The following is a 24,300-nucleotide window of genomic DNA, read 5'->3' as shown; positions in this document are numbered from 1 at the left end:
TTTTTTTTTTAATTTTATTATGATTCATCATTAAAAAATACATACAACTTCAATACATTCACCCGTCTACGATCAACACCTATTTTTGTATCGCAATTTTAATATTATTCTATTCCATCCACAGCTACGCAATAGAGTTGAAAGATGGCAATCGAATATAATGATTATCTATTAAAAAACGATAAATTTTATGAACGATATATTTGGAAGTTCTGAGAATCTGACGTCATCAAATTTTTTATACCCCAAAAATTTTAATTATTGAATTTTTTTATTATTTTATATGGCAATACAACATTTGCTGGGTCAGCTAGTAATCTATATAAGGGTGTCCCACGGCTATGCCACATGTAGGGAAATTAGGCAATTATTTAAAAATCTATGAATGCAGTTTAAATTGTTTTTTAAATTAAAATAAAGTCTTCTTTCAGTAAAATGTTGCATCTACAATATTTAAGGTACTTCCGCTACATGTGGCATAGCTGTTTGACGCAATGTATACATACAATTTAATAAAACATAACCTTGCCACGACTAAAAATTAAAAAAAAAATATTGAGGTCAAAAACAATATTATTGTCTATTAGTTTGTGTTAGTTAATCTTAAATCCCTTTTGAATTGTTTCACAAACAAAAAAGTAACTTAGTTAAAATGCCGCACTCTACCCGGAAAGAATCGTGGGCTCGTTGTAAATAGAATCCAATTTAATGACCAGATTGCTTGATAAATTAAATTTAAGCGAGCGACGGCTCGGGGACTACTTGTGACTTAAATAAATAACTGGACCCAGAGATACCAAAGAACCAAGGCTGTATATTCAAGCTGGTCGACATATAAAATGAATTATAAATTCCGACTGTGCATCTGCGAGGTTACCTAATCTCTGAAGCCACGCGTACACCGTCCGGAATACATAATTTGTTCTAGAAGCATGCTTCGACTGTTAAATCAGAAATCAATACTTAATTGGGCATTTAGTGCCAACCACAGCTTAGTTAATATATTGTTGAATGTTTTTTACACACACATTACACATACACTCTCGCTGTACTGCTTTTTTTGTACTGCTGTACCTTGGCGTAGCAACTGACCAATACAGGACACAAATTAAATTAAAGGGATTAATATCAGAAACTTCTGTACTGTGATATAAATACTATAAGTCTAAAATCTACTGATATAATCATATAAATCCCAAAAAGGAGTCTGCAATAACATACTATTTATTTATTATACATAAGCCACAGAAGGTATTTTATAACATAAACCTTATAAATATACAGAGTCAGCAGCTGTGAACAAGTCCAAAAAAATAGCGGTGAACTGTTAGCCTCTATTTTAGGCAAAACGTGCGAACACTAAAACAATGAGACTGACGTATCACGAGTGTAAGACGTAGGTGTCATGCACACTAAAGTTATAAGCCTGGCCCGTTGTCAGTTGTCATTTGTCATTGCCCGGGTTACCCAACAACAAGAGACTATCTATATGTATAAAATAAAACAAAAAGACAAAAACCTATTAGATATTCTCGAAATGCTGATAGCACACAAAATGGGAAAATCCACACGTATCATGTTGACATTTGCTTTCCCGGGGCATAAAAAGAATAGGGAAGTCCCAGTCCCAAGGGTGTTGTAAGAGTTGGCTCAGGGCATTAACCAGTGGGAGGCTTCTCTCCACATGATACCGGCTAGATTATGGGTATTACAACGGTGCCTTTTTCTGCCATGAAGCAGTAATGTAAAAGCATTATTGTGTTTCGGTCTGAAAGGCGGCACAATTAGTGAAATTACTGGGCAAATCTGAATTTACATCTTATGTCTCAAGGTGACGAGAGCAATAGTAGTGCCGCTCAGAATTATTGGGATTTTCAAGAATCCTGAGTGGCACTGCATTGTAATGGGCATGCACGTCTCATCCCTTACTGTCATAAAAAAAGTCTGGCCTTAGAATTATTCGTATTAATCCGCGCGTATTATGAGAAATGTCTTGCTTCCCATATCCACTTTGTAGAATCAATTATCGGCTGTAGTATTGCAAACGAAGATGATGTAGAGTAGACTTCAAATATAGAGCAAAGGCTGGCAACGGATTTCTTGGCATCTGCTGCTGTAGATGTCTCTGAACGGTTTATTTATCACTTCCCATTACGTAGCCGCTAGGATGATGCAACATTAGTTGCCGTTGGTTTCAGTAGTTTTGGGTCGCACTGCCTCCCTGGCGATGCTCCTCCACTTTTAGCGGTTTGTAGCATTGGGGTAGCACTCCACCAGAGGGTTCTGGGTCACTGCTTTGATCAGATCCGTCCATCGCGTGAGTGAGCGTCCTCTCGCTTTTTTCCCGTACACCTGACCCTTCACTATCAACCGCTCAATCGATCCTTCATTTCTAGAGATATGACCAAAGAACTTGAGAATTCGTAGTTGCACAGTCGACCATAGCCTTTCTTTTATCTTCAATTGTTTTAAGATATAATTGTTGGTTCGGAAAGTCATCCAAGGGATCTTCAGGAGTCGACTCCAACACCACATCTCTAAGGCATCAATTCCGCGGCGGTCTTGTAGTCTAGAGGACCAGTTTTCAGCCTCGTAGATTGGAAACACAAGGCACCTCATTAGTCGATTCTTGGTGGTTTCGGTGAACTTTCTGTCCTTCCATATCTTACTCAGCTTCTGTAGAGAATAGGCAAACCCATAACATAAAAATACATAATATATCATTGTTAAACAAATATATAGGTATTTCCTAAAAAAGGAAATAATAAAATTCACGCTGACTACATAAATCTTTTCTTTTACACAAGTTTCATAGGATTCCTCTTGCGTTATATATTACCTGATTTATTCGAGTTGAAGAAAAGCAATAATACTCGGATGGGAAAACACAGGAAACAGTAAAACACGAGTTTTGTTATCGCACTGTTCCCAACGTTTCTCACAAAACATTGTGACATAGCTTTGTTCGGGCGGAGCTAAATCAACATTGTTTTTAGTAGCTTGTATAACAATTGCAATTAAAGTAGAAGACAGGTTTGATGAACTATTTTAACAAATTACAAAATATATTTGACCTGATTTGATTGCTTAATTGCAGTCTTAACATCGCATAGTGAATCAAAACATGGATCGCGCTAAAATAAATATTTTAATATTACTACTTAAATATGTAAGTTTGTAAGAAAGCACCCGAATCTTTACACTAAAATCATAGACGTGCTCCGGCATAACACACCTCGCCATAAAAATAATCATTCTGAAACTAAATCTAAATTAACTTTACACAGTTCCCGTCCCTACCCAATGTCTGTTAAAATTTATAATAAGTAACTAGAACACTTAAAAGCCGAAAGCAATATTAAAAAATTCATAAGCTCTTTGAAAAAGTTACTATTCTTTTAATGAATACTTAGAGGAAAACAATTTTTGAATGTCTGCTCCTGTGTTGTTAATTACTATGCGAGGAACATGTGATAATTATTTAGTACTATAATTTTGTTTAAAACTAAGTCGCATGTAACGCAATTTAAATACATAAATAAACAAACGCCACAATACCACGCAATTCAATCGCCAGCACCTCGATGTGTGGCGTTCCTCAAGAAATCTTCTTCTACGTAACAAACTGAATGACTGAACTTGCTTGTGCAACTACGCGGACCGATATGTAAAATTTAATAAAACGCGGATATCTCAAAGATTCGCAATGTTCTTGTAATTCCTCTCTGGTTTTGTAAGATACTTACATCATACAGATGGTACTATACAGCACTTAAAATGAATATTAAATGTGAAAATTAAAAAGAAGCATCGTTGTGACATAAAAGTCGAGAACCAAAAAAGCGTGACAGTAAAAAGACAACGACACATACATTCATAATATTTAAACGTGGGAGAAAATGAGATGGGACGAATTATACAGTGTTACGTTACCAGGCGATCATAATTGAAGAAGAGATTGTCTTTTGTGTGACGCGATTATACCTTAATATATTAATTATTATACTATTATTTACACTAGGAGACCATAAATATGGTAGCGGTAATGTCTTTCATAGCGGTTGAAATCATGTGTCATCCTAGCAACATATACCAGGACTTCATAATATGCAGTTTAGATGTTCATGCAGGTTTCACTCCTGACACGCACGCATTTTTTTTCAGTCTGGACTAAATCATACGAAACTTTAAGCAACGAAAATAGCTAACCAGCTAACAATATTAATTATCCTTTTAAATATTAATGCATAAGTTAAATATCATAATAAATATTAATCTGACACAATAAGCCAATATGACTCAGTAACCATGAACTTTAACAGTGTAAAGTGTAACTCTAATGTTAGTGTAAAAGTAGCCAGTGTAAGTGTAAAAGTGTCCAGTGTAAGGGTAATAGTGATTGTCAGTGAGAAGTAGTGAGGAGTTATGGAGAAGGTTAGCTGATTGGAGCTTCAGCCACGCGCGCCCAAGAAACGATTGAAACGACACATAATGGTAAGACCACTTTATTTATAATAGTAGTAGGTAATCTTTACTTATTCAATGAAAATTAAGAAGTTTCTTTAACTTTCTTGTTCATTTAAATAATGCCTCTTACTTAGATTAAGGATTGGTCTCCGCTGTGCTCCAACTAGATACCTATAGATTTGTTATTACAGCACTCAATGGCATCTTTCAAATTTTGTATCATACCTATACGCTTCGTGTTATTTTACATTGAAGTTAATAAAATTCAAAATACTTACTGATGATATGTGATCCCAGTGTCTTTCTTATTTCTTGTTGTTTTTTTTTACAATGTTTTACTACGCAACCCGGCATTTTAGTGTCGATTATTAAAAAAGGTTAACATATGGCACGTCAACGTCGCACATTGATCGAGACTGGCTCGAGTAAATTTACTTGGATGTAGTATTAGTTGCTGCACTTTGCGACTACACCTGCGGTATCTAGTTGGAGCGCAGCTGAGACCAATCTTTAATCCAAGGCCTATTACTTACTAATGAGAAGTCTAAGCATATCGTTCTTACAGCAGGTGTTCGGTGAATGGGCCCAGGTGGAGGCAGTGGAACTGGTGAACGATGGCTCCGGACTTGCCTTCGGCATCGTCGGAGGACGCTCCTCCGGAGTATTGGTCAAGAGTGTGTTGCCGGGCGGCGTGGCTGATAGGGTGCGTGTACATTTATACCTATATACCTAGTTTAGTTTTATACATAAATTTTGTAACATATGCTTTCTGTTATTTTACATTGAAATTAATAAAATACTTACTGATGATATGTGATCCCAGTGTCTTTCTTATTTCTTGTAGTATTCTTTTTACAAAGTTTTACAACGAAACCCGTCATTTTAGTTTCAATTATTAGCAAAGCTTAACAGAACATGTGGAACGTCAACGTCACACATATTTCGAGACTGCCTCGAGTACGCCTAGTTGGGCGTAGTATTAGTTGCCCACTTTGCGACTACGCCTGCGCTGTCTAGTTGGAGCGCAGCGGAGGCCAATCCCAAATCATAGTCTCGAATTCTCTAGAACAGTCTAGTTACTAATAACAAGAAAAGATGTTGTTTACAAAAACAACTATGTATGTCAAGGTTCCTTTACGCCGGTAAATACATAACTAACGAATTCTTAAACTCTCAAAGTTGTGTGACCTTCGTAAAAGGAATATAAAGTGAGTCCCAAGCCCCATAAATAGCCTGTTCATCGGTTTTTTTTTATAAAAATACGGGACGAGACGAGCAGGACGTTCAGCTGATGGTAATTGATACACCCTACCCACTACAATACAGTGTCGCTCAGGATTCTTGAAAAACCCAAAAATTCTGAGCATCACTACATTTGCGCTCGTCACCTTGAGACATAAGATGTTAAGTCTCATTTGCCCAGTAATTTCACTAGCTACGGCGCCCTTCAGACTGAAACACTGTACCGTTAGGTTACTGTTTCACGGCAGAAATTGGCGTCGTTGTGGTACCCATAATCTAGCCGGCATCATGTGCAAATGAGCCTCCCACTGGTTGAGAGCAGACATAGAAAAGAGTTCATAAAGGTATTACAATCTGTTATAAACGGATCCATAGAATATACTTACTTTATTATCAGGTATAAATTAAAAGTGATATGGTTTTCAAAATCGATTCTTGGACAATTAATTTTGATGTCATTTTAATCATTACCGCAACTACGGACACAAATAGCGCTCTGAGAGAGAAGAAACGGTGGAATAATTTCTCCCACTTTTGCGCTCTAATAGTTATTTGTTCAACAAGTGAGCAAAGTTATTTTTTGCTGCGAGTGCTTACCTTAAATCTTGAATTGGCGAAGTAGTCTAGAATTGAATCACGAGCGTAGTGAGTGATTCTAAAATAGACTACTGAGGTAGAGAGTGATTTAAAGGCACGAGACAATGCAATGCAATTGTTATAGGTATAGTAAGAGAAACAATTAGGATAATATTTAACATTTTTTATTAAAAATATCGAACCCTCATAAAAAAATTAAAAGTTGAAAAATTTATAAATCTAAATTTCGATAAGTAGCATATAAATTTTTGTGACGATGAGATAATACTTTAGGCTAAAATGAGTTACGGAACGCACCGGATCGCATAGTTATTTTTTTTTAACGTGGAGTAATTCCTGGATGTATGTACATGTACCATGGGGTTCGAAATTTGCCTCACGTTCGCAGCAAGAAGTGTTTTTGCGAGTTTTCACGTAGCAATAGCACCCTTTTCGTGCTGGAGAGGTGAAAATATATATTTTCACTTAATCACTCACTACCTCAGTAGTCTATATAAGCCTACTTCGCCAATTCGAGTGATTTAAAGTCAACACTCTCTCTATTTAATAATACCATTTCTAATTTATTTTTTGTGTTTTTCACTATTGGTATTAGTTATACAAATTTTACTTGTAAATAATAAAATTTAAACGTGTCGTGAAAACTAAAATTTTAGTAAGAATTATATTTGAATTACAATATAAGTAATTGCTCACGACAATCACAATATAGTCCCAGACTGGCTCATCGATTAAAACTTTTAAAATAAATTATCTCATAGAATGTTAATACAAAAAAAAATTAGGGTCTCGAATTTGAAATAAAAATTACCCTATCTCTCAAGTCGGACAACCTCCACACAGTGTGCAAAATTTTATTAAAATCAGCACAATAGTTTAGTAGTTCATCCCGGACAATCAAATCAACGACTCGAAATTCATTGACAAAAATAATATAAAGATGGGTAGCTCTAACAACCGCTTAGCCGTGTTTTTACAAAAATCAATTCCCTTTTACAGCACACACATGGTTTATATATATATATATCGGGTATATATATATAGCTGACCCGACAGACGTTATTCTGTACATAATAAATAAATACTGTTTCTTATGAATTTTTCAATAATATTAATAACTTCAAGAATTATTTTGTAAAGTATGCTGTTATAATGCAATTGTTTCTCAGCAGAACTATCAAACCGCGCGTCAATAAATTCTCTCATAGAAAATATGTCCATACAAAACAAATATTGGAAATAAAAATAATTATGGGTCTCAAATCGAAATAAAAACTATCCTATCTCTCAATTTGGACTAAACTGCACTCCATGAAGTAATCCCCATTAAAATCCATTCATTAGTTTAGGAGTCCATCGCGGACAAACAACGTGTTACGTAATTTATATATATTAAGATAGCTTCTAACTGACCTCGATATATTTCACCCACACCCCACGGACACCACGTCCGTTAGCTACCAAACTAGACACCATACAAACACCAGAGTAATGACGCGTCCGAGCTGGTCCCGTCAACAAATTCTTTGCGCAACCAAACGGGCACCAGGTGAGTGCCTCCCTATAGAACTGTATATATTCTATTGGTAGCAGCGGCTGGCTGTATATTGTATCGATGGAAAGTAAGCAAACCAGCTGTCCATAGACATATTTTTCTGATATTTTGCGTATGAAATTTTACTTATGTTTTTATAAAATTTTTCTCATATCACACTAGCGGGAATTTCAGTATTGTATTCCGCAGCTTCATAAAGTTTGATCCATCAGATATAATAAGTATTCTCCTGTCATTCGGAAAATGGAAATAGCAAACCTATTTCTTAGACATGCCCTCAATATCTGACCCAGACGAGATTTCAATAAATGTAAGTTGTTATACTGACACCGCCTGGCGGTTCTGCCTGTTTATATTTTGTAGGAATTTTTGGAAGAAAAGGAAGAACGCCTTTGTTGTCTATTGGGGTACTTTTTTTTATGGAACTAAGGGACGAGACCAGCAGGACGTACAGCTGATGGTAATTGATACGCCCTGCCATTACATTGCAGCGCCGTGCAAGATTTTTTTTTTATTTTATGTTTTTTTATGATGCTCAAGATTATTGTAACACCCAAAAATTCTGAGCGGCACTACAATTGCGCTCGTCACCTTGAGACAAGATGTTAAGTTTCCTCAGCCCAGTTATTTCACAAGCTACTCCTTCCGACCGAAACACAGTAATGCTTACACATTACTGCTTCATTTTTTACACTTTATTAATATGAATAATTAGCCTATATCAAAGTTTGTTTGTTTATTACTTCTCCATTTTTCATAACATATTCTTCTTACAAGTCTGTTATATAATATGAAATATGTGTTTGTATAATATGAAAAATAAGAAATTTGTTTGATACACTTGCACCATAAAGACAAACCTTTTTTTTTTGTTGATTGATACATATTATAAAGTAAATATTATAAAATACATGTTTTTTTTATGGAACAGGAGGACAAACGAGCGTACGGGTCACCTGTTGTTAAGTGATTACCGCCGCCCACAATCTCTTGCAACACCAGAGGTATGCCGGAGCGTTGCCGGCTTGAAGGTGTACGCGCTTTTTTTATGTCGTATCGTCCCGGAAGCACCTCAAGGAAGCTCATTGCCACATTTATGACGTGCAAATTTTACAAAATACATTTCTAAAACATTAGTTTACAATAGGAGATTCCTACTTAATTGATTCAACTAACCAGTTTTAATTAAATTTAAATGTTATTGTATATTATAAGAATTGTAGAATTGCCCGCGACTCATTTAAACTTCATAAATTGTTCGACAATTCGTTCCAACAAATTATTCCGTTTTCAGTGCAATATGCGTATTATAAACTGCAATATTTTCACATAAAAAGTATAGCAATAACATGGCGTTCCAGTCAATTATCGATTCTATAGCAGTTTATGATCATTTCGATAGGTACGTTAACTCTTGTTTTTAATAAAGTCAAAGTCAAATAAACATTATTCAATTAGGTTTAAATTTAGCGCTTTCAAATCGTCACTTTAAATATTTCTTTTAAATTACTGAATCTACCATATGTTCAGAAAAAGTTGAGCTCGTGAGAAGAACACACAAGAAATACTTTTCAATCAAATAGAGTATTTTACAATGGATGTTATATACATAACATATTAGTTTATAAGGTGCTGCATCCAATACATGAATTGTGTTTAAATAATATAAACTATTTCATAAAAAGTAATAAATAATACATTCTATAAATATAAATTATCGTATATTGGAAGCATCAACCTTTAGAGCTTGAATTCATTGTTTGTGTAAGAATGCTTCGTGAACATGATGGTGGCGATTACTGTCATAATTAGTAATTGAATCCAACAAATACAATAAAAGTGGAATACATCACAATACTCTATATCTTTTAAGCCTTCTCTAGAATAGTTTTCAACTAACTATTAACTGTTGACAACGATCAATTGGCTGCGGCCAGTGCGAAAGATGATAACCCCTCAGAAAAATCTTTCCGAAAGCCCAAGACAAGATCGTACGATTCAAGAAAAGAATCTTTAGTGTCATACTTGATCAAAGGGTAGGTATATTCAGGCACCAATCGATCCATCATGGCAAATGGTCGGTTATTGATTAACTGGCTACCTCTAGATTCTCATACAGCTGTTGGTGGCGGTTCATTATGGCTTACATGGTATTTGAGATAAGGGTCCTGTTTGGTGGTTACCTGGATCTAAACTGTCGTTCTTTATTAGAGATTGAAAGGTGCAGGGCTGTTTTTCATGTGAAACTAGACTCTTGACTATGATATCTGTAATAATTGCGTTAGCAACTCTCAACTCGGGGCACATGTTCTGAGCAGACTTAGCTAGACTTCTTAATAAGGAAGGAACACAGAGCTGGTCAAACAAATTAATATAATATCTCCATTCTCTGTCCATTGAGCATATGACACTGCAGGATTGTTAACGCTGTCTTTTTATTGTCATTGTGAGTCGAGTCAGAAGCAAAAAGAGTGGCCAGAATTTCAGGCCTTTCTTTTGCGTTCTGTTCCGGACGAGTAGTTGGAAAGCTGCTCACTAATTTAAGGGCAATGGTTAGACCAATTTTATGCATGGGAAAATACAGCCGCTTTACGCCGGTTTTCAATACTAAAGTATAAGAAACATAGCGGCACATAGCCGCGCTCTGAGTATGATAATTCGATTAAGTCAGTCTGTCGCTGTTGCTGAAAGACGGCAGTACGATTCTCCTACATTAAAAGACCTTTAACAACCCAGAAGCCTGAGTCAGTACAGTTATTAAAAGTAGTAAGGAAATGTTTACTACCCAATGACGTTCTATACAGATAGCTGGTCACAGAGCCCCGATAATTCGAGCTGCTCTGCGTTGCAAGCTGTCAAATGGATCGAGCTGATATTGGGGCATGCCAGATCAGAGATGACAGCAATTCTCCATAATATGTGGCTGGACCTGCACTTTGTATACTAGACTATGGCTTTGCCCTCCCTTGCGGTCATCCGCGGAATTGGCAATCGCTCGAGATTTCGAGACCCAATTATCATTATATATTTATATTATACTAGTTGAGTAGCCAGTCTTTAAAGGAAGTGTTGTCGAAGAGCGGTGATACGACAAATGGGTTTTTTTTAAGTCTGATAGCGGAACGGCAAAATTTTTTACTACGCAACCCGGCAATTTAGCTTCAGTCACTCCTCTAACTGCCACAGTCCGTATCGGTATTCTTGGTGTTGATATATCAAGCGACGTTTAGTTCCGTGGTCACTTGGAAGAGAAGGCCAAACTGGCCTCTTAAAATCTTGGTGTACTCAGTAAGGCGAGATAGTACTTTACTATAAATCACCGCCTGCAATTATAAAAGGCGCAAATTTGGTCTCACATGAAGTATAATCTTCTCACCTCTGGGTGGGTGCTCCTCAGTACCAGATTCTTCCATTTGACTGTATACGACGAAGAGCACTTTGAATCATCGACGATCAAGTTCTGTCTGCATTTGCTATCTCGGAGAGTGCTCAGAACAGCTGATTCCAGCGGTCGAATTTCCCCACCAGATTTTACGTCAAAATACAAAATACCACCCGCATCACGTTGACGTCTAGCATTCCACAACCGCGCGTTTTGCAAGAAATTTCTTGCCTCGCACAGCCACTTTAAGGAATCAATTAGCGGCTGCCGTTTTCCCAATACAACATAGCGACTTTCAAGAAAAGAGCATACCTTAAAGGCCGGCATGCATCTCTTGACTCCTGTTGTTGCGGATGTACATTGACGGTTGCCTATCCACTCCACATCCGGTGAACCTCTTGTCCGTCTGTCCCTTCTTATATATATATAACAAAAAATATCGAAAAACACAAAATTATTTAACCAAACAATGTATTTTTTTAACTGGACGCAACTAAGTATTCAAGAAAACCTGAATCTATATGAAGTAAGTCTTTGGTAAACAAAAAACAACTTTTCATCATGATGAATTGACGACGACTTAGAGTATCCGACACTAAGCAGCACCATATCCACCCGACCATTAACGTCCATCTTTGTTTACAGCTTCTAAGGCGAGCGTCAGTGAAGGAAGCCATCTGCGAAAGATAGGTCACCAATTTTATGTGAACGTTGAAGCAGTTTTACGATTTGTTTAAGTGATATTTTTATACGTCGTTTTACCATTCGTATTGCAGTAAACTGCTTGTTTAGAATCACTTTAAACACTATTATTTTTGCTAATAAAAGTGATTTCAATCATCAATCTGTTATAAATATGAACGCACCCAGACGCCCGAACGCGTAACTTAGATTTATAAAATTGATTGCAGTTATCTATTGCAGCGTCCGACCAATGACAGCTGGCAGTTGTGAAACGTCGCGATGACGCGATTAAGATTATCCGACGGCGAGCGCCAGATTCATCATTATTAAAAGCGATATAATTACATAACGACTCCACCTATGGCTATATAAAAAATACATTCACGTAGTTAAAAGTATAGAAAATCAACATCTATAATAATTAAATCATGTTTTTGAACCCAAGTTATTGAAATAAAAGGTTAAAGCTCGAGATTATAGGTAGAAATGTGATAAAATTTTCATTATATTAAGTTTTTAAGTAAAATATTAGCGCGCACATTAATAAAACTTATTTATTATTAAAATAGACTATATAATGAAGTGAAACTTATTTAGGCGCGACTACGAGGTAACTGCTTCTGTACTATCAGGTTTTTGGTTTCTTCGTTCATTATTAGGACAGGCAAAGGGTTCGAGCCCATACAGCCATATTCGTTAATATTCAATAATAACATCATATTGATATGTGGTAAGTTATAATCTAACCTTCAATTTCTTATTCTCAATTATTTTATTTAATGCGTAAAAATTTTAAAACGTGCAATAGGTATTAATTAATTATAAATCTAATATATAAAATTCTCATGTCACGGTGTTTGTAGTTAAACTCCTTCGAAACGGCTTGACCGATTCTCATGAAATTTTGAGTGCATATTGGATAAGTCTGAGAATCGGACAACATCTATTTTTCGTCCGTATACGTTAAGGTTGGTCCACGCCAAATTTTTTTTTAATTTATTTGACATTTTTTTTTTAATTTGTTTGATAATGAGACAGCATTAAAATACATACAATTTCAAATTTTCACCCATCTACCGTATACCATATCAGCAACACAACGTTTGCTGGGTGCTGACCCAGTAGTAGAATATAAAATGAAAATAATAATCAGTTAAATGAAATGACGGAATCCCAGGAACATTTTGCTGTTTCATCAATAAATAAGAATAAAAGAGTAAATCATGAACCTGATAATTAATGTCATAACTTTAATTAATATTGTATATAATTACAATGTATTTATGTATCTGTTAATTATTCCTAAAGTTAATTTATTAAGTTTTACTTCAATCGTACGTAAAGTTTAGGTACACGGACAAAATTATTTTAATAATATTATTGTTATTAATATGTCAAATGTGTTTTATATACTTCCAATATTGTGACGTTCCGACTTTTAATTTTTTTTTGACTTACATTAATATATTAGCGTAGGTATACACAAACAAACACACACGCGTGCTAGATAGAAGAATATCCCTAACATATACATATATAGCAAGATATAAAAAAACGAATCTATTTTTACTGTAACTGATTTAAAATATAATAGCGAATAGAGGACCTGACAGCCCGATAATGCATGACCAATAATTAATTATACCTGTCATTGTGTGTGTTAACTAGTCGTCTAACAATAAAAATACTATGGAGCTATTTTCATGCGTGGCTGACTGTTTACGACGTATCAAACAAAATCGGCCACAGTAACAATAGATTTCATTTTCTATTTTTCTCTATCACTGTTAGAGAATATGATTCTCTCTCTCTCACACGCTTTGTTTGCCTATACGCTAGTATTTTGTCTATGGTTCAGACGGTATGTCTAAATGCCATAGTAGTATTGAAAAAGGATTTTTTTTTATATAGTGGCCATCTTAGATCATTTATACGTTTAGATAGACTATGACAGCAGTGAAAGCGTCGAAAGAAATTGAAGTTGACTGTTAACCTCTATTTTGAGCAATTCACGCACATTAACACAAAGTCACGTACGAATCACGCGTGTAGTAGTAGCTCGTCACACACACTAATAATAAACCGAGTAGTAAACATAATAATATAACACTGGTAATAAACCTGGCCTGTTTTCATCGATTCTATCTATCTATCTAGACGTATATGTTATCTAAGTTTGCAAGGTTGATTGCGCCGTTTTTCGTTCTTCATTCTTGTGAGAACCCACCAGTTGTTGCCGACGAGTTGGTAGTGATTTGATTGATATCAAAAAGTTATCTAAGGAATCCAAATCAATTTGGGAAAATAATACTGTGGTACAATCAGGTATCTATCGCGTGATAATTTTGTTTTACGTTTTTGGATCATATTGCCACTGTCTTACGGTCGTTCCCAATATACTATCTAAAGATAGAGATAAATTAATACCTTCTATTGTCAGTAATTAGCTGTCAATAATCGGAAGCTGTCCCAATATACACGATGAGTCATTCTTATCGCCTTATATTGGGACGCGTGAATTGCAATTTCCATACAAACTTCTATCGCTGGTAAGCTATACGTCGTCCCATTGACAGACAGCGTGTATGGATAAGGTGAGTTACCGTCGATAAGTTTATTGGAACAGAAAAGTCAATGATAGTTTCGATTTTTATCTCAAGTAAGAGATAGACTGAATATTGGGAACGGCTGTTAGCCGCCTGAAGTCAAATGGATCATGGGTCACTTAACTTAAAATAGTTGCCAGTTGTAGAGATTGCCGATAAAAGTGAAAACTTAGAACTTTTAGTGTCTAAATTTGAATGCACAGGATAATATATGTCGCAAGGATAATATATGTCGCAAGGATATGATAATAACAGAGATAGTGAAATTCCTAGTGATTTGATCAAATCACGGAGTATATTAAAATAACAAAACGACTTTATCATTTCTCGAAACAAATCTGAATGATTTGATCAAATACCAGATTAGGTTCAGCGAAATGATAATAAATGATGCCACTAGAAGAATTTATGATGTAAAAACGATCGAAGCGAGCTTCAGACTTGACTCGGACCCCGAATCGGAGAGGTGGATGGGAAAATGCCCGTCATCCCCTTAGTGGTTCTTATTTTTAAATAATATGGGATCTTTTATTTGTTTTGAGGTTAGGTTACATTAATTTGATTTTTAAGAGAATGGTGCGTTACCTTTACATGGGCGTGGTGCAAGAGGACAGAGGATATATTTTTCCCTCTTCCCCTTCTTCTCTCACCCCCCCCTCCGCCTACGACACGATACTAAATTTTAACCAAATTATGTCTAAGTTCTTTCAAATAAACCTTTTAAATACCAATGACTTTTTGTCATTTCACGAAACCAACTCTGGCATTTAGTCAAATCACTAGATTTGTTTCGAGAAATGATAAAATCGTGTTGTTATTTCAACATCCTCCGTGATATGACCAAATCGCTGTCTTTATCATATCCCTGTGACATAATATACACATTGAACTTTTGACTAAATCCATTCAATTTCACTTATAAGATATACACTAATGTTACACAATACGTCAGCTGTACAGCTACAGATATAAGCATATCGGTGACGCGAATTACTGAATTCATCCATCCTAAAAGTGTCTATGTATATTTATAATTATTTTTTAATTATATATTTATCGCGTGGTCTAGTGATGTGTATGTCAGTGACGCGACCCTATAAGATTGTTTTCCTTTCAAAAACACCTTGTTGACAATTTGTTTTTAATTTCAATTTAAGTGCAGTTAATGTGTATTAAAGTAAAGTCTTTGATCGCAGGACGGTCGACTCCGAAGTGGGGACATGTTGCTTCGAATCGGTGCAGTTTCTGTGGTGGGGATGTGCGCCAGACAAGCAGCTGCTGTGTTGCGGCAGTGTGGGGCCTGTGTGCGACTACTGGTGGCCAGGCCTGCACATAGCAACACACAGGTTTGTGGGTTTTAATTATTAGCCGAATGATATATTAAACGAACGATACGTAGTACACCGCTGGGAGTGACAAGGGCCAGATAGCAATGACGTTCTATATACATATACGAGGACATATAATTCGCAGTCTGATAGGGGAATGGCAAAAGTGTGAACATTACAGTTGCAGGCCAAAAAGTAGAAAGAGTGCGAGAGATATACAAATATTTTCGTACGTGGTTAAATGACATCTTTAATAGCGACCAAGAAATCAAGACCAGAATTGAAGTAGCTCGAAGCACCTTTAGCAAAATGAAAAAAGTACTTTGCAACCGCTGTGTTAAGATTTCATTGCGCACTCGTTTACTGCGCTGTTACATCTGGCTCAATCTTCTATATTGATGTGAGACTATGCGTGGCGTGACTATATACGATGCGTGGACAATTAAAAAAGGCTTTATGAAACGTATAGAAGCTTTTGAAATGTATGTAGACGTATGTTGGCCATTAGTTGGTCTCCCAAGATCACGAATGTGGAAGTTCTACGCTGCTTCAATCAAAAAGCGAACTCATGCAAACCATCAAGATGAGGAAAGTCGCATATTTGAGGCACGTACTAAGCACGAGAGGTACGAACTCCAACAACTCATCATGATGGAAAAAGTTGCTTGAAGAAGAGGCGTAGCTCGCAGAAGAAAAATCTTGGCTGCGCAACATCCGAGAGTGGACAGGAATCCCGAGTGCGGCAGAACTATTTCGCCTCGCGAACAACAAGAAGTTAAAATTACAATGCTGACTGCCAACCTTCGCTAGTCGGAGAGGCACGCGAAGAAGAAAAAAAGTGTGCTTAAAGATAATGCATTACTTACTGCTTGCTTACATTATTATAATAAATGCTTACATTATACACTCGAGTGTCCGCATACACAATTGTGTGTCAACTGTCACTGTCCGAATCAAACCTGAATTGAATAAATGTTTTACATTGCTGTTTATTGACTAAGAATAATATTTTTAGGAAATAAGATCAAAAGAGGTTTTTTTATAACAATTAACACATTTTAATACCACCAACTAAGATTTCACAAACAAGCAAACATCTAATTAATTCACTTTTAAATGAAATACATAAATTTGTTAAGCTTCTAAGAAAAATTTCAAATATCACACTGACTAATATTCAAACAGAAATTGGGCAGAGTAACGACCTAACTAGTCAACGGTTGCAGCGGAAATGTGTCGACGGTTTTTTTTTTCGAGAGGAGGAAAATACGGTTACGTATCCCCGTTCCGGGGCGTAATATGTCGGACTCGAGTGTCCGCACAAGCCGACACCCCATACCGACTAAAAACCTCCTCTATGCTGTTAGCCCCCTGGCTTTTACAGCGACCTAAAGAAAAAAGCCGCTCCAGTTGCCCGGACGTTTCAGTAGATAGGACGTGGGCCGTGGAGCACCGTGGACGCAACAACAGTCGCGGGGCGTCTCCTAAGGGGGGGGAAGGATGTGTGTCGACGCTAGGGAAGCATCGCCTTTTATAGACGTCTTCACCCTGTCCACCTGTCACTGTCAACACTGTAAAACCATTAATTTAAATTATCGACGGAGTTACGTAACGAGCACAGTGAACCGTTCCGCCCGGGCGCCGATCGCACGCCGATCGGCAAATGGGCTGTCAACCTTTTTTTTTTTTTTTTTGCGCCCAAGCAAGGGACTGGGCTACCCTCCGGGATAACGACGGGAGGGAGGTGGTGAATGCTCATGCATACCAACGCAGCCTAAGTCTGCGTTGGTTATGTGGGACTCACGTGAAACCTAGGTGCCTACCCACTAAACACCACCTGCAGTTGGCTTTGGGCAGGTGCCCTCTAAGCCTACATCGAAGGCGACCTTCTCATGGGGAGAGAGAGGCGCAAGCGGCACTCCCTATGGAGTTTCCGCTGGGATATTGCACAGAGGGTGCTATCTAATTGGGACTAGTCACATCAGAAGGATGATCACAAAATAGAGGTGAATCTAAATGCGTCTGATTGTCCCCGGATGCCAAGAGGCGTTCCAGGTCAGACGAGAGTTTGTTAGGGGGATCGGAGAGGGCGTGTCTGGGCCTCCTGACTTGATACGACTGTCAACCGCCGCTCCACGGTATTTATAGAAACAAGTGTGACGTCACGAACTCAATCGCAATATAAATATAAAAATTAATCTCATAGATCCTGATAATATTTTAAACAACTGCAGTAAATGTGGCAATGTATACGAGTAGATATAGCAGTCAAAGTTTATTATGGTGTAAATTGTGGCATGTTTCATATTTCGGCTTTGTTTTTTATTCGATGTGATTTGTCTGTATGAATAGAACATTGCCAGACATGCTTTGCCGACCGAAAAAATATGTTGAACGGGTTATTTGTATTTACCACGACTTAGAGAAGGTTATTGAATAAGTAGGAAATTTTTACACAATTTTTGTAAATAATAATTAATATTTATGTACATAATAAGATCTGAGAATAGACATAATAATAGCACATATTGAATCAACATAGTATAATTTTTTTTTTTTGGTGTGCAGGTAATTGCATGTTTTTTATACAAACTCGTACGCTTATATTCATAATCTTTACCTGAGCCCAGCATTAAGTAGTTTAGCCTCCATTTAAAACGAAAACTAAACATTGCGTTTAAGACTTTTCTTTGTACTAATTCTATGTATATGTCGTAGGTATATTGTCAAAGCCGTGATATTATAATTAAACGGTAGATTGTCAATCGATAAATTTCTTACAAATTAACGGCCTGGTTTTAATGACATTGTAATGTCACGGATAGAATTCTTATTGTATTCATAAGAAAAGAGACTTTTTTGTAATAAATTGCTCTGGATGTAATCTATAGAACTGTATTTTTTTATGAAAATAAGAGACGAGACGAGCAGGACGTTCAGCTAATGGTAATTGAAAGCCCTACCCATTACAATGCAGTGCCGCTCAGGATTCTTGAAAAACCCAAAAATTCTGAGTGGCACTACAATTGCGCTCGTCACCTTGAGACATAAGATGTTAAGTCTCATTTGCCCAGTAATTTCACTAGCTACGGCGCCCTTCAGACCGAAACACAGTAATGTTTACACATTACTGCTTCACGGCAGAAATAGGTGCCGGTATATGGGTAGGTATTATGGTACCCATAATCTAGCCGGTTTCCTGTGCAATGGAGCCTCCCAATGGTAAACCTTCAACACGGGGAGTGTTCCGAAGAGCTGTTTAACCTGATTACTGCCGCCGAATTCCACCTTCGCACGACACACCACAAGTTAGGATATCATCCCCACCATCTGGATGTGTGGTGGTCCTCCACAGTGCGGTTTTCAAGGAGCTTTCTTCCACGTACTACAAAGCTGTGGAATGAGCTTCCTTATGCGGTGTTTCCGGGACGATACGACATGGGTACCTTCAAAGAAGCGCGTACACCTTCCTTAAAGGCCGGCAACGCTCTTGTAATTCCTCTGGTGTTGCAAGAGAATGTGGGCGGCGGTGATCACTTAACACCAGGTGACCCGTACGCTCGTTTGTCCTCCTATTCCATAAAAAAAACCTGGATAATCCTGTAGGGTTTGTCTGTAATAACATTTTTGACACAGACTTTTCAGTGCCCTTAACTTATATACCCTTTATATACCCTGCGAGAGTTTTAATCAAATTTGACATTGCGGCAACTAATGTCAGAACGTCTGTGAGTCCTAGAGATAGGAGACGCAATCAAACCAATTATAATTTAATTAAATGTCTGCCATAGAGGCATCACATTGAGCGAGTGGTCTAGGAGTAATTAACCAACGCAGAGACGGCGTCTGTACAAATTCGAAGTTGAAGCATAAATATTAGATCATCTTTCAGATTGGTGTTGTATAAGCCGCAGTAGTGTTACCGAGTAGCGTTATGACGTCACGGGAGATGGTTTGGAACATCGACAAAAACACGTCTAGTGGTTACAAAAAAAAGGATGGTGTGGTTTTATGAAACCACAGTAAAAGTGAAACTTCTTTTCACATTATAGACATCTAACTAAATATTTTTGGAATAATGTTCCACTAGCTGTGTCTGTTTACCAAAAGCAAATAAAAATTTCACTTTAATAAATAACAACATTTACATTAAACCCTGACAAACAACATTTAGATTAAACACTGACAAAAACAAACAAAATAGCGTGGAGCACTGGCACAAATGAGTAGTAGTCTATACACTACACTGTCAGCTGCTGCGAACTTTAGGCCGCCCTACCGTCACGCGACATGCAACACACAGACAATGTGAGACGATGTAATAAAATTTTCACTTTAAAAATTATAAAATAAAAATAAAAATTATAATAAAACGGAAAAATTTTTGTTGCATAATTTTGTGCTATGTAGGATATTTTGTGTGCTAGGTAAATGCACTAGGATTTTTTTTATATTTTCCTATAATCGAGAAAAAAATATATTAATGGTGTTTTCTACAGCACACATAATGGGAGAGAAAATAGAGAAATATTGGAATTTTTAGGGGATGAATCCTTAACTCTTATATTTAACTAAATTTAACTATTATATTTCTCAATGACCGCGTACATCAAACACTTTTACTGTAGATCATTCTCAAAAGCGATAGAGAGTGTTCATACATTGTTGTTCTATTATCAGTTGCGTTTTCTTATAGTTTGATACTCTAAGGCGCTTGGTTTAATAAAGTCAATCAAATTATGACGCATGCGGAGGGTGAAATTTCCATACGACTGTGTAGCGGTAAGGAAATTTCCTAGAATCTTATTCGAAATTTGTGACTTTTATGGAAAAGGAGGACAAATGTACATTTACTGAACAAATAGTTAAACTAAATAATGTAACTCTAGACTTAGTTTCTGATACAGTGCTCCTAGGAGTTACACTATATTCTAAATTGCAATGGGGGCCTCATATTGAGAAATTGTAATCTAAATTAATTTCGGCTTTCTACGCCGTATGGAAAATGAGGCAACTATCGCATATAGCAACGGCTAGACTGGTATATTTTGCGTACTTCCACAGTGTTACGTCGGTGTTTTGCTCTGGGGTACGGTGGCCGATATTGATAGCATCTTCATTTTACAGAAGAGAATTGTTCACGCTATATACGGTCTTGGAAGTCGAGACTCATTGCGAAATCTGTTTAAAGAAATTAATATACATACAGTGCCATTAGAATATATTTATAAAAATATAATGTATACTAGGAAAAATATGCATAAATATGTTAAAAAGTGTGAACAGCATAACTTTGATACTAGACATAAAAATATAAATTGTTATACCCACTTTTAGAACCACTAAGGCAAATAAGTCATTTTTGGGAAATTCTGTTAGATTCTATAATAAGCTCCCCACGATCATAACAGAATTGCCTGATAAAACATTCGAGACATATATAAAAACTGTTTTAATGGGAAAAGGTTACTATAATATTAAGGAATATATTGAGGATAATGAAGTATGGAGTACGGTACCATGCATATCGCGAGTCTCTGCGACCCTGTAGCATCCACTGACTTTTGACGCTTTTGCGCAATTGTGAATATTTTATGACTATTAACAGATGTTTTTTGTAAGTTTACGTAAATAAAAAAAATAAATCATTTTCGATTCAATTGTTAGTATTAGTTAATTACCCCGGCCCATACTCTCTTATAACACCAGATGAATCACAAGACCTAATAAAGAGTCGAATATACGTACATGTATTCGAAACCGAAATCACCTGGAGTCTGGTGGCATATTATAAATTGCTGTAATTTTAGAGCACAAGAACGCTTCAAACATCCGCAGCTTTTCCCCACAACAACAAACCGTATATAATACTATGGAACTACGCAAAATTGACGAAACCAGCAGTATTCACATCATTCATCTGACTGATCTTTTTAACCATTTGTTTGCTAAGTAAACCAATTTACAATTAAGTCATAAATGCAGGTCTTAGAAAACTTATGTATAAGCTTATCAACGGGATAAAGCTAATAACTTATTACAAAATATGCTTGAGGGGAAATCCAGAAAAGTGGGAATACCTGCCTATTAAGAAATTATGCTTTGAATTTGATGTCGGTGGGGCATCGCATTTTATACAGCGTGTACCCGGAAAGTTATTATCTTTTTTTTTTCATTAAAATAAGGGACGAGATGCAGGACGTTCAGCTGATGGTAATTGATATCCCCTGCCCATTACAATGCAGTGCTGCTCAGGATTCTTGAAAAAACCCAAAATCTCTGAACGGCTCTAAAACTGCGCTCGTCACCTTGAGACATAAGATGTTAAGACCGAAACACAATAATGCACATTACTGCTTCACGGCAGAAATAGGCGCCTTTGTGGTACCTATCATCTAGCCAGCATCCTGTGCCAAGGAGCCTCCCACTGGCCAAAGTCTAGTATCTTCTTCTTTTTTCTAATTTTTACACCTGACAACTGCGTCAGTATTTACAAATTACAAATTGAATTTGAAAGTCACAATCAAGTAGTTTGAAATAATTTTGAGTATTAAAATAATTATTTAATCAAATAATAATAGTTATAATAGCTTATTTATTAGAACTTTAATCAATAAATATTAATTTCAAACTTTCAATCACGCTTTCAACCTCATACAATAGGGAATTGTTGTGGAGTCAGCCATTGCGATTTTCGCTTGCGTTTATCGTAGAGAATAAATTTCACGTCACAATTTACCCCAAAATACCATCATTTCTATGACGGTTCAACATGGTAACCTAGGGTAAGTCTCAACGCTTCGCGATGTTTCGCTTAGTATGTTAGTGAAATCATGAGCTTTTTCGAGCTTTTTTATTTTACCGAGTTTGATGCAAATAAGTGAATATTTTTAGTATTCTTACATCAAACCATACCGCTAATTCATTGATAGTTTGATGCAAATAGGTTTCTACCATCGCATTATATTAATTATTATTTCCTTAAGTGGCTGTTCTTCTGATATTAACAACACAAATAAAACTGGAAACAAAATTTTATGAAAGATGCGGGACTGGAACCCGCAACCTCTCGCGTTCCGTGCGAGCGCTCTTTCCAACTGAGCCAACCGTTCGAGTGACGTATTTGTTGATAAAATCTTGTATGCTTTGTTCAACTCTCATGTTGTGGCTTCATCTACAGGATCAACTCTACAGTTGATAACCTGCTCATCCCCAATATTTGCATATAAGGAAATTTACTTTAGATGTTGCTCTTGCAAATCTAAACAATTTTGTTTTCAGTTTTATTTGTGTTATTAATCCCAGAAGTAAGGGTTATCACTTTAAAACATAACACATTGGTTATTCTTTCTCAAGGTTATTTGTTCAAGTAGAAGTTTCCTTCGGATACTTTTAAACTTTAAAAAAAGGAATATGCCAAAACGCAAAAAAGGTTCTATAAAAAAATGAGAATGTTGGAAGAGGCCATTGCCTAAGTAAGACAGGTGCCAGTATAACATCTCTGCATCTTAACAAATGCTTATTAATACACAGTTTATTAATGCACTCTTTTACATTGAGTACAATTATAAACCAAAATTCAAAATTCTTCATTATTCATTATTCTCATAATTACAAACGAGACGATTATCCCATTATTTTCTTAACCAATTGCTAGATGGTTAGCTTATGTTATAAATTATATTCGCTTTTTAGATAATTACTGATAGATTATATTAAGGAAACTTACATTAGCTTTTCTACAAAATTTAGCTAAGATAAACTTTAACAAACGCTTAAGAACATTAAAGGTTCGTTCTAAGTTATAATTTGCTTAGGTTATACTTGAAAAGTTACTAAAGATATATCAACATCAATCATTTCTATTTAGTTTGCCAAAGAGTTGGGGCACGGGTCAGTCAACTCCTGGTTCAGTAGCTAAATATAAAGTTGTAATGCTACGGCCGTTTTCAATTACCTATCTATTCTTAGTTTACCTTACTAGAGGTAGACAAATCTATCCTTTTACGCTTACTTACATTTCAATAACCTATCGACTAATCAAAATCAAAATCAGTTTTTTTTTATATGAGGGGGGCCAAACGGGCAAGAGGCTCACGGGATGGGGACAGGTGAGGCAACCGCCCATGGACATCCGCAACAACAGGTGTGTCAAGAAATGCGTTGCCGGCCTTTAAGGTGGGAGTATGCTTTTTTCTTGAAGGTCCCTAAGTCGTATCTGTTCGGGAAGACCGCTGCCGGTAGTTGATTCCACAAAGTGGCTGTGCGTGGAAGATATTTGGACCAAAACGCGCGGTTGTGGAATGCCAGACGTCTACGTGATGCGGATGGTACTTTGCACGTAATGTCCGGTGGTGGAATTCGGCCGCTGGAATCAACCCGAACAGCACCTCTGAGCACTCCCCGTGATAAATGCGGAGATGACTTGATCGTCGATGA

At 36.6% G+C, this 24,300-nt stretch overlaps 1 protein-coding gene across 1 annotated transcript in view; it reads left to right on the top strand.

Annotated features, from left to right (window-relative positions):
• Positions 1-24,300, top strand: part of LOC126968376 (patj homolog) — a 70,598-nt gene that overhangs the window by 2,385 nt on the left and 43,913 nt on the right. The window contains exons 2-4 of the mRNA XM_050813369.1: positions 4,165-4,494; positions 5,033-5,170; positions 15,730-15,879. Coding sequence (XP_050669326.1) covers positions 4,492-4,494; positions 5,033-5,170; positions 15,730-15,879 — 291 coding nt within the window. The 5' untranslated portion in view covers positions 4,165-4,491. The remainder of the gene's footprint in view (positions 1-4,164; positions 4,495-5,032; positions 5,171-15,729; positions 15,880-24,300) is intronic.

Source organism: Leptidea sinapis, chromosome 15 (genome assembly GCF_905404315.1).
Source record: "Leptidea sinapis chromosome 15, ilLepSina1.1, whole genome shotgun sequence".
Lineage (NCBI taxonomy): Eukaryota > Metazoa > Arthropoda > Insecta > Lepidoptera > Pieridae > Leptidea > Leptidea sinapis.
The sequence above is the reverse complement of the archived record's forward strand: the minus strand, read 5'-3'. Positions and strand labels throughout refer to the sequence as shown.